This window comes from Armigeres subalbatus, chromosome 2 (assembly GCF_024139115.2).
Source record: "Armigeres subalbatus isolate Guangzhou_Male chromosome 2, GZ_Asu_2, whole genome shotgun sequence".
Taxonomy (NCBI): domain Eukaryota; kingdom Metazoa; phylum Arthropoda; class Insecta; order Diptera; family Culicidae; genus Armigeres; species Armigeres subalbatus.
The window spans coordinates 446247763-446260060 of record NC_085140.1 but is presented as its reverse complement, the minus strand read 5'-3'; the positions used below and the strand labels follow the sequence as shown (position 1 = coordinate 446260060).

General features: G+C 37.2%; 2 protein-coding genes across 4 annotated transcripts in view; both read right to left on the bottom strand.

Annotated features, from left to right (window-relative positions):
- The window catches only part of LOC134218147 (ankyrin repeat domain-containing protein 29), a 655185-nt gene that overhangs the window by 581133 nt on the left and 61754 nt on the right, over positions 1 to 12298 (bottom strand). The gene's annotated exons all lie outside the window — the stretch shown is intronic.
- LOC134218144 (probable serine hydrolase) lies at positions 6446 to 7891 on the bottom strand. The gene is made up of 2 exons (XM_062697021.1): positions 7784 to 7891; positions 6446 to 7729 (listed from the first exon to the last, which is right to left on the bottom strand). Exons 1-2 carry the CDS (start codon positions 7799 to 7801, stop codon positions 6815 to 6817), a joined length of 933 nt encoding a protein of 310 aa, XP_062553005.1. The 5' UTR covers positions 7802 to 7891; the 3' UTR covers positions 6446 to 6814.

Below are 12298 nucleotides of genomic sequence, written 5' to 3'. Positions count from 1 at the left end.
CTTGAGCCACCTCAAAATTTCATTCAAATTAGCTGAAAATTTGACGGAACACTTATTTTAGCATAAGAATTGTGATTCCTGGCTGACCGGTTGAATTTTTGGTACTTTCTGAAAACACGAAATATTTATACATCGAAAGTTGCATTTTTTTAGCTCTAAAGGCTCACGCGAAAACGACTTTTCCGAAAAATCAAAAGCAAAAAATGTAGACCAAAAATACTGTTTTTTTTTTAAGGTACATCCTAATCCAAGCAGGTTAAAATGCTCTGAATCAGCCAACTTAAGACCTACAGAAAAAAAATTAAGTAATATTTATTGTAATAAGCTGCGCTACAATTTTGTAAAACATGGCATGTCAGTATTTTTTATGTATTGGGCCACCCTATTTTTTGATAGCACTACAGGCCGGACTCGATTATCCGGAGTGTTGAAAAAAATTTCACTCCGGATAATCGAACCCTCCGGATAATCGAGCCATATTTTTGTTGTTGTTGAAAATTTAACTTTTGCTCAAATAATCTTTATTTTGGTTATATAACATATAATAAAATATCTCGTTGGTCCGTTCATGGATTCTGACTACCGTTAGAGGTCAGCGCCGATCCAAAAACCATCGGCGGTAACGTTTGTCATAATTTTGGTCGGCACTGGCTCGGCGATTTTTTGATTACGTTCGTAACGTAAAGTTTTTTGTTCAGGATATTTTAAGACATTAACGGGAGAATCCTTTTAATTTCCTGGGAAAATCTAACGAGGTGTCCCAGGAGATTTTTCCAAGTTTTTCGAATTTTCAACAGGAATTGCTCTAAAGTTTTCACTGGAATTTCTTTGAAATTTTCAAGGGAAATTGTTTAGGAGTTTGCCTATGTCACTTGGCATGCATGCTTCGAATTTAACAGAATTTCCTTGTGATTATTTTAAAGTTTCATAAAAACTGTTTCCAACGGAATTTCAACTGGATTTTTTACGTAATTTCTTTGGATTTCTACGTGAAATTCCTTATGTTGTCTATTAGTAATTCTTTGGAAATTCTACGAGCAAATTTTCAAAAGACAAAGGGTCGTTTGGTTGAAAGTAATTTGACTGAATACCACATGGCCGAATAATACGTTAAGCCGAAAGCTATCTAGCCGAATTCCATTTGTCCGATACGGTTATTATGTGGAAAATGGTTTGGCGGTACGACCAAACTAGTCATTTGGCCGAAAAAAACGTATGCCCTAACAGGTCGTTTGGTCGAATAGTCCTTGTCATCGAAAATTCCACCGTTTCGATCAGGTAGTTTAGCAGGAAGGGCAATTTGGCCGAAAATGTTACTCAGCTGATCGGATTATACGGCGAAAAACGTCGACTCATTCAGCCAAACGCAAATGTCTTTTTCGGCCAAATTATCAGTTCGGCCGTATGATCTTCAACCGTACGCCGTAAGCCGTTTTCGACCTTATGTCACCTCGTCAGGCCAAGCTGCATTTTCGGTCAAACTTTTTTTTTGGCAGCTCGGGCAAATAACACCACATGTTCATTTCTGCCAAATGGCCCTTTTCTACCAAACGACCATCTAGGCCTTTTTGGCTAAATGAACTATTCGATTAGATGACTTTTCAGTCAAATGACCTGTTCGGCCGATCGACATTATCGGCCATATGTATATTTCAGCCAAATGATTTTATGCCAGTCGAGTTTCATATTATTGACATATTCGGCCAAACAACAAACGACCTTTCCCCGTCAAAACATTTGATTTCAACTCTAAAATCTGTGGATTTCAACAGGAAATCCTTGGAAATTTACGCAGGTAATTTTTCGAGATTCCCAAAGGAAATTTTTTAATTTACTCGGGAAATTTCTGGAATTTGCATTGTTAGTGGCGTCAGTCGTCTAAGCGTATTTGCAACCCATGAAGTGCGAGTTTGATACCCGCCATAGTAAGGAGGAAACATTTCGTAAAGCGGAAAACACTCCACTTGTTCACTAGGTGCTGTGTGAATGTTCTGTCCGTTGTCTAATGCGTAGTGTTAAGTATTCAGTCTGTGCGAGCTCTGGTCAAAGATGGTAATCCTGTATTTCTTTCTTCTAAATTCTACAAAAAGATCTTCCTAATTTTTAAGGAAATTTAGAATTTGAACGGTGTTTTCGAGATTGCGAAGGATATTTTTCAGAATTTTCATTAAAAGTTCTTAGTTTTTACGAAAAGCTCTTCGATTTTTGAACGAAAAAATTTATGGAGTTTTCAAGAAAAATAGCTTTTTCACGATTCAGATTTTCCTCTGGAGTTTCAACGGGATTGCCATAAACTGTCGGCGGCGACGGCGCACACCTCTAACCACCGTGTGGCCCTCCGGAAAATCTGGACGATTCCAAAAAATTGAAACTTCTAAATTTTATCGTTTAGCACCAAGATTTTTCTGATGCATTTGTTTTTGTATTATGAGTATGCACTTAATGTTTTGGCTTATACATGCTGTGGCCTTCCAAAAATTCCGGAACATCCATGAAATAAAACAAAAAATAATGAATTTCATTGCATAGCACCATTTGACATTCTAACAACGGAATTTTTTTCATTTGATTTATTCAAACTAAGGCCTCTGCAGTACATAAAATTCATCTACATTCAGCTCGGTCAGTATTTGCCATCCCCCCTCCCCCTAAGCGTTACGTAATTAATGGATGTTTCCTAAATACAAGGATTTTTTGTTGTTACTATGCGTACACCAGTTCCAGTGTTTGAATCTATACATGGACCACCGTTGGAGAAATAACCATTTTTTTTCATATAAATATTGAGGCTGTTCACAAATTACGAAACGCTGGAAGGAGAGGCAGCCGGTCATACCGTGCGTTACGATTCATACAAACCAATTTAACCTTCCATACAAAAAGTGTTACGAGGGGGACGATGGAGATTCAAAATCGTCAAATTTAGCGTTACGTAATTTGTGAACGAACCCATTCCGGATATTCCGGAGGACCATTTGGTAGCATGAGTCATAATGTCAAAGCTGTACTCTGCTGTACGAATGCTTAAAAAAATATCGGTGCTTTGAATTGTAATTCATAAATTGGCCATTTTTATGAATGTTCTTGATTTTCGTTTCCTTAGGGTTCTTTCATAAAATTCGTAATGATGAATTTGATAATTTTGATGCCCCACTCTCCTTCTCACAACCCTTTTTGCCTTTCTCGTATACAAAGTATACGTAAAGGCTATAGGATCGCTCCAAAACCGAACTTTTGATAGAAGGTTCGGACACCCATAGTGTTATATACCAATCGACTCAGCTCGACGAATTGAGATGATGTCTGTATGTGTGTATGTATGTGTGTGTGTGTACAAAAATGTGAGACACACTTTTTGGTACTTAACATTATTCGATTTACTCGCAACAAGTTGCAGTCGACGCAGATTGTGGTCTAGTTGTTTCCTATTGAAAATTGGCCCGATCGGTCATTGCGTTCCAAAGTTATGGAAAAAACATTGTTTTTCTGCCAAGGAAAAAAAGAGAAAAAAATTTCAAAAACGAAAAATTCAAAGGTTGCAGCAATGCATTCAAATGACCGCAAATGCATATGAATTGATGGAAAAAGTAAAATCTATCCCCCTAAAGTGCTATTTCGACCTCTCTTATGTGTTTTTCTTATTTTTTTTATTGCGCGAGAAAGGCACCACCAACGCTAGGTGGATTGATCTGGGTTTTTATGGAAGGTTTAACTTTTTAGTACGGACCGTATCGCTTGATCTGACTTCCTCCCTCCCCCTGAAGCGTTACGTAATTTGTGAACAGTCCCTTAGGAAAGCGAGAAAGGCATTATCATTACTAGGTGTCTTGCACATATTGGATACGTTACGGATACACACTGATAATACATATTTATATTTTAAGATGGGTAAAAATATTACTCCGGAAATTTGTTGAGATGATAAAACGAGAAAAAAAATATCACCAGAAAGGACAATAATTATTGTCATGGACTGAAACCAAATGTGGCAAATGTGAAACCAGATGAGACTTTTATGCCCAGGGAAGTTAACAAAATATTCGGTCTGAAATTTCCTAGACCGGCACTAAGAAAGATCCCACGATGTGTCAAACCTAAATGTCGTGTTCATAGACGCACCATCGGAAGTTTTAAAGAAAAAGAAAAATCGAAATTGCTGCCTGCACTCAATAACAATCGACAATGCGGTCATCTGATGCAACATCCAGTTTTGGACCGATCTTATTGATAATTTGTTCATGATGATCTTTCCGATACAACTACAACGTGAAAGACAAAACTGTTTCAATGATCAAATAAATAAGCCCTGACCCCTCCTCGGCCTACCCTTTCGGCTAGTTTCTCTTTGCTAAATTTGAACAATCATTTCATATCGCCATAAGAAATTTCAAAAGCCACTTGAATCACATCGTCAGATGATTTATTGATATCGTTTAGGGTAAAGTGCCCAATAGTGGACCCCCAACCAATAGTGGACCCTCCAGTCATTTTTGCATTATTACAGCACAATGTAAACATTTTGCTATGAAATTCCATCAGGAGAACCTGCCTTACACTCCTATGATTTGACTACATGCATTGGAAATGCGATGGAAAGTAAAATTAGATGATTTTTTACAATTCTATAAAAAATAAACACGAAAGTGTCCATTATAGGAATATTTTGGGGGGTCCATAATAGGAAAGAAGAACGTACCGAAACGGAACATAAAAATCAAATGAAGTGTCGACTATAGGGAAGCAATTTCCTATTATGGACCCCCAAGGGGTCTACTATAGGGCAAATTCAGTCAGACTTTAAAATGTTAATTTCAACGAATAACGTCGAGTATTTGAGTGTTTTATGTATGTATCGTAAAGAGGAGATGCAGAGCTTGATATTAGATATCACGCAAAATTAATATTTTGAAAATTTCCCCTCCTTATGCCAGGAAGAGCAAAATTTCACTACTAGGGGGTCCACTATTGGGTATTTTACCCTATATCACACACATACTGCCCAGACTCGACCGTTGATTCCGGACCTGACCACCCTGCGCCTCGTATAAGCGTTTTGTGTAATTTTATTTTCCCAAAATATAAAATATCATCCGGCAGACGCAACTATTTTTTCTCGCCTTGCCATCGGGCCCGTTGGAATGGGCCAGTAAACGAAAGGGAAATGGGTCTACGCCTTGCGGAAATAGAGTGGTTTAAGTTGTCTGGATAGATTTATATTACGTGTTCCTCTAAGGCTCGGCTCCGGATGACGCCGCAGTTGAGATCCGGGTACTGGTGCAGAGAGCAAAGTCGTCGTCGGGAGCCCAGCCGTATCTCTTGTTCGGGTCAATTTTTCGACCAACCCAGCGGTTAAACTAGCCCACTGACAGCGTTGGCAGGTTCCGGAAGGCATTCAATTTGGTGCAGTTTATCTTGCAGCATGGTACGAGTAATAAACGAGTAAGTCGAACGTAGCAGAGATGTTTTCGATTCAAAGCAAATTGTGGCTACAACAAATAAGAAAATTTAAACAATGCGAAATGAAAACTTTTGCACCGAAATAATTTCTGTTAATAAAGTGACTACTTTACTAATTCTAATTTTAAATAATTGTAATGGATCGCTGACAAAAAGTAGTTCACTTTTTATAACCAAAATATGACAAAAACTACACAAGTCGTAATAACTGCTTTTTAATGCATCAGGTGAGGAATCCGGCGCCAGTAAAAAAAGAAACCACGGAAACAGAAGAAACAAAAACCTGTCAATTTTTGCACATTGTCAAAATAAAGGTATCAATTTAACACAACCCATCATCATTTAGCATTCTTCTCAGTGACCCTGACGTGCAGCCAATTCGTCCATGTCCAATTCCAGTCTCAACATTTTTTCCTTCCTATGCCTTTTGCCGTGTCCAAATCGCTTACAGTTGAGTCCGGTTGTTTCCGACGACTTTTAATTATGGGTGCGGTTGACGATGTGCGCTTTGATATTTGTATAATATGTGTGTGGTAGCGATACGGAGAAGATTTGCTTTTTGCCCCGTTTTCGTAAACTGTTTGTTAGCCAACAACTTGTGCTGTTCAATTTGAAGAAAATATTAAACTGATTATACTGTATCATGAACTGGAAGCATTAAACCAAGAGCAGGTGCAAGGTATGCTCTCCCGTTTGCTTCTAATAAGTATCAAGGACTAGAAACTGTAGTTGATGGGTAGCTAACTGCAAGGCAATATATGTCAATAGATGTTTGGTTGAAAATCAATTTAGTACAGGGGCTAACAAAAAACACAAGCATAGTTGAAAAATTAAAAAAAAAACGATGTTGTCTCACCACACCATTGGGTGCCAGATTTTCTTGCAATTCTGAATAAGAGCATTGATCTTTTTGAAAGCTTGACATAAGTATACAAAATTTCTTGTTTTATTACAAAAAATATAAATATCATATTGCAGAACTTTTTTTCACTCTTTATATTTTGCGACTTGCATCTAACACTTCCGATGCAAACTGTTTAATTTTTACTGCCGTGCGCGAGCCTCATGCTAACCGTTCAACAGCACTTGCATAAATTATCGTGATTCGGCTCGTGCTCAGCATCAACAGCACAGAATCGAGTTTTACTACCTGTAGCTCAAAGCTATTACAGTGTGATAACCGCAGGTGCCGTGTCATTAATCATCATCTAGTAACTAACTAAGCAAGTTATAATAAAATGCATATATTCTGCCAAAAAATCATAATATGTCATTTGGTGAGATCTTTCCATTATTTATATTCAGACTACATATTAACACTTTGTTTTTTATTCATTCCACCGAAACACACACCATATTAAATTTTGCTTTGAACACACTTGTTATAATACTCAATCTCATTCAGGAACATTTCAATTGTGGCTGCTACTTGATCGGCGTCTGTCAAGTGTATGTAATGACCTCCAGTGATGTGCACCAGTTTTGTATGATTATTCTTTTTTATTTGTTCCACCGTCCTTGCAACCTCCTCCCTGTCTCCATAGAAAAGAGAATCGGTGGCAAAAATCAGCAGCACTGGACATTTGATACGCTTCGCGGTCAATGCAGTCGCTTCCATTGACCAACCCATGAAAAACGGATACTTGATACGTTTATCATAATGGAAGTAGTAGTGCTCGGGTAACGTCTGTGATTTGCTGATATTTCTCTGAAGAAGACAATGGCAAAGCTCCTTCGGTACGGTGCAAGAAGGCAAATTATGCACTTTCTCAATCAACTGCTCGTAGGTGTACTCAGTTGCCGGAACGCTGCTCAAATTCTCACCGTCTGCTTTCATTGATCGGGTGATGAAGTATGCTTGTTGGTCTAGAATTTGTTCGAAGTGGGAAAGGTGCAACGCGTCTATTGCAATAAACAGATCCACTTTTGCTGGAAAGAATCCTATGAAACAGTAGCACGCCATTGCACCCATAGAATGCCCTGCCAATGACACCGTGGGCCATCGGTAAGCTTTCATAATCCACAGTATCACTAGAACCCAATCGGAAACATTATTCAACATCCCCGGAGGAATTCTAGAGGACAGGCCACATCCTGGTAGATCAATGGCCAAATAGCTTCCATGGGACGGTAGCAGGGGGATGAGTTTGTCGAAAGATCCGCAATTATCCTCAAACCCATGAATGAACAAAATTGGTCGAACGTCCTTCGATCCATACCATTTTCCAGCGATGACTCCAAACGGAACGTTTATACTGACTTCGAAAAATTGCTGTAAAATTAGACTTGATCAGTGGTTAATTTGACAATTATAAGCATTTCTTACAGTTTTGTTGGTAGTCATGATCAGGTTGATTCGCTTCCCGAGACAGCTAAAATATCACTACTGATTCACTGGGCCTCGCAATCATATTTGACGACAGTGCGCCACTCCATGGCGAATAGGTTATCGGATGAGAATCTGCCGGCGGAGCTCGCATACATATAAACTGCGCATTGTGCTTCTAATTTGGTTATAGTGTTTTCTAGAAAACATGCGAACATTGATTAGATCAGCTCTAAGCTACTTCCCTACAAGTTGCATTTTGATTGGGCTTTGCTATAGAGCTTGGAGTTTAATTTGTATTGCAGTTAGCCAATAAAATGGTATAGTGTGTAGTGTGAGAAGAAAGATTTAATAGGGAGAAAATCTACTCGAGCAGCACCCCCTATTCCCGTCCTCGACCTTTATTACTCAGTCTGCTTTGAGCTAAATGACTCCACCATTAGAAATCTACGCATGTTAATCATGAAAATACTAATTTATAGTATAAAGTTGTTTGAAATGCGAATAAGCAATAAACCTTGAGGACGGGAAACGAGGTACTTCCGAAACAGATCTTCCAACTATCCAACTATTGTTGGATTTTGGGCTTATCTATCTAGCTATCTATCTATAGTGCTGAGTCATTAGGCCGAAGGTCATTGTGCTGAACGGTCATTAGGCCGAATGAGAAGTAAGAAGTGAGCAGTGGTAAATGAGAAGTGAGAAAAAGTGATGTGAAGATAGAAATTAGAAGTGAGAATTGGGGAGTAAGAAGTGAGAAACGACAAGTGAGAAGTGCAAAGTGAGAAATGAGGAGCGATAAGTAAGAAGTGAGGAGTAAGAAGTGAGAAATGAGAAGTGATTAGTGAGAAGTAAAAAGTATGAAGTGAGAGGTGATTCCTTAAAAGTGAGAAGTGTCCCTTACAAGAGAGAAGAGCCAAGTGAAAAATGAGAAGCGAGAAGTGAGAAGAAAATAGATGAAAAAAAAGATGAAAATAAAAAGAAATAAGAAGGAAATGGAAAAACGAAAAGAAGAAGAAAAACAAAAGAAGCAATAAGGAAGATTGATAGGATGACCATTAGGGTGGCTCACATTAGTATGGGAAAAACTTTTTTGATTTTTTTTTGATGGGCCGCCCTCTTATTCAGTTCTATTTGATGCCCTGGATGCTCTGGACAAATCGGTCAACGTTTGGGCGGTGCTAAACACGTTTGAAGTTTATATGCAAAAATGTACACAGAAACATCCAAAAACAGTGATTTGCAGTTGGACGGCACAACTTACGATGAAGAACTATGATACTCATTCAGATCTTGAAGAATTTAATACAGAATGTTATGCAGAAAACCGCGAGAAGATTAGAGTTTGCCCGGTTAAGTTATTAGCATTTCTCTGAAGTGGGGTTTGAGCAAATTTCGTTTCTTTTACCTTTGAAAAGAAATAAATTCACCCCTACAACACTTCAGTAAAACGCTAATATCTTTGCGTAATAAACTCTAATCTACTCGCGGTTTTCAGCATAACATTCTGTATTAAATTCTTCAAGATCTGAATGAGTATCATGCTGTTTGATAGTAAATTGTGCCGTCCAACTGCAAATCACTGTTTTTGGATGTTTCTGCATACATTTTTGCATATAAACTTCAAACGAGTTTAGCACCGCTTAAACGTTGACCGATTTGACTGAAATTTTGTCCAGAGCATCAGGGCATGAAATCAAAGATATTTTAGTTACTAGATAAAGATTGTCGTTTCGGTTCCCTTTGTTCTGCTGTCCGGAACATGTTGGGTACCAAGCTGTCAAATCGTATGGATTTTCCTTCTTTGACATTTAGCTCCCCTATCCTCGCCAGCAAAAGATATTCCGGACAGCGACAATCTTTATGTAGTAACCAAAATATCTTTTCATCAAATAGAACCGAATAAAAGGGCGGCCCATCAAAAAATTTGAAAAAGTGTTTTTTGAGCCACCCTACCCTTTAACGGGAGAGTCCCGTTTTTTTTATCTTATTGTGCTGTTCCGTCGTAATCTAAAAAATACTCAATTTATCCCGTGTTTTCATTTATTTTTCCAAAGGGCAACGAAATTGCATGAGTCTCGCCTTTTTGGGAGCACCTGGGAGCAAGCATTTTAAAAATCAATTTCGATCAAAAAGAACTGTGGATTGATTACATTTATTATGACATTTATTCTCATGCGCCAACCATATTCATGGAAATAATTCAAATTAAGGTACCCCGGGGCAAGTGAAAATACGGGGTAAGTGGGTACTATAGCTGCCGATGAATCGATGAACGTTTTTAATGATAACAATGTTCTAGAAAGATGAAGCAGGACTATCAACGAATCCACCCGACACAAAAATATTTGGAATTAAAACCATTTGAGGCACCATGCTAATGCTATTGTTTGATCATGGCTTTAAGCTCCCGGGAAAAGCTATTACTTTTATTTTGATTCAATGGATCTCCAACAGAATAGTCGTTCCTAAATGTTTAATTGATGTGGAAGGCGAATAGTTTGAGCAAATTAATAATTGTGTGACATCAAAAATGATTCCAAAATTTTAATTAAAGCCAAAACTTGCAGTTTTCACTTGCCTTTGAGTTTTAACATACATGGGGCAAGTGGGACATATTTGAACAACATTTTCGATAGAACAATTTTAACTGCTTTTAGATATTTGTCTAGTGCAAAATAACTTTGCCATTCATATATCATATGGATCTGAATCAGATGTGGTTTGATATCGTTGGTTTCGTTGTTAAAAAGTATTTTACAGTTCATTAACAGATGTTTATTTTACATTCTTAAAATTATCTCCCGAATGAAAAAGAACAATAATTATAACTATACGATATATTTCCGTTTACAGTGCAAATAATTCATTTATTCTGCAATAGGTCAGCAGGTTTTGTTTCGTGTTTTGTCATTTATAAACTTTGCATCAGATTTACAGATTCTCAGATAAACAAAGTGCTTAACATATGAATTGGCAATTTCGTTGAAAATGAATGAAAACTTTTCTTTTGAAGCATCTTGATTTATGTAATAACTCGTGTTCTAAACAGGAAAATATTAATTCGAATGGTGAATGAAGATTTACTTATCCTTTCCCCTTTAAACGTTTGGTACAAAAGTAAGCTAATAGAAAGCAAAACAAGAGACAATTAAACAGTGAGTCGGCTGTTGTCTTGTTTTCATTATAACATTATAATCTCTTTCTTGTTGCTAAAACAAAAGTCCGACAAACAACCAACCTCCATCCATCACCTGAAAATACTACGACTCAGAAATAATATTAACAACATTCATAATTCTTTAAATTAGTTTAATTTAAAGTATAAAGCAGAATAGGTCCCACTTGCCCCGTTTGAAGGGGTAAGTGGGTCCTACAGGTGAATTTATTTCTTTCACTACCAATATTTTTTGTAATTGAATAAATGGCTTCCAACACGTCTACACTTCAACAACGGAAGCATATAATGATGTATCCCTGGTTAATGTTCTGAAATACCCTGATTTCTAAGTATGCGTTAACGATTTCGCTGAACTAGCGTTTTTTTAGGTCCCACTTGCCCCGGGGTACCTTACATTTTATTAACGTTATTTCCTTGTTTAAATTCTCGTTATTCTTACCCGCAGATTTTTCCCACTTATATGCATGAAAAAGAGATTTTCTTAAAACCTTAGCCATGGTACCTTCTTCTTCTTCTTCTTCTTCTTCTTCTTCTTCTTCTTCTTCTTCTTCTTCTTCTTCTTCTTCTTCTTCTTCTTCTTCTTCTTCTTCTTCTTCTTCTTCTTCTTCTTCTTCTTCTTCTTCTTCTTCTTCTTCTTCTTCTTCTTCTTCTTCTTCTTCTTCTTCTTCTTCTTCTTCTTCTTCTTCTTCTTCTTCTTCTTCTTCTTCTTCTTCTTCTTCTTCTTCTTCTTCTTCTTCTTCTTCTTCTTCTTCTTCTTCTTCTTCTTCTTCTTCTTCTTCTTCTTCTTCTTCTTCTTCTTCTTCTTCTTCTTCTTCTTCTTCTTCTTCTTCTTCTTCTTCTTCTTCTTCTTCTTCTTCTTCTTCTTCTTCTTCTTCTTCTTCTTCTTCTTCTTCTTCTTCTTCTTCTTCTTCTTCTTCTTCTTCTTCTTCTTCTTCTTCTTCTTCTTCTCCGCGCGGCTTACCGCACGGCTAAGGAGGGCCCATGGTACCTTAGACAGGGTGACTATTTTTTGTTATTTTCAATTGTTCAGAATTGGAAAAGTTTTTGATATTGATCAATAATAAAATCCTTGATGCATATTTAAGAGTAGATCAAAATGAATTTTCCAAATTCTACTTTTTTAAATATTGAAAGATACGTAATTTTCTGTTCCTTTGTGTTTTTGTCCGCGTCACTTTGAAGAGTGAAATATTTGTAGTTCAGTATTTTTCCACAACTAACTTAATTCAATAGAATGTTATGGTGATGAATGACTCATTCTAAAATATTTCCAATTTCTTATACGGAAAATGAAATTTCCACAGCTCTTAAATTTTATCACAAGTTTTTTTACA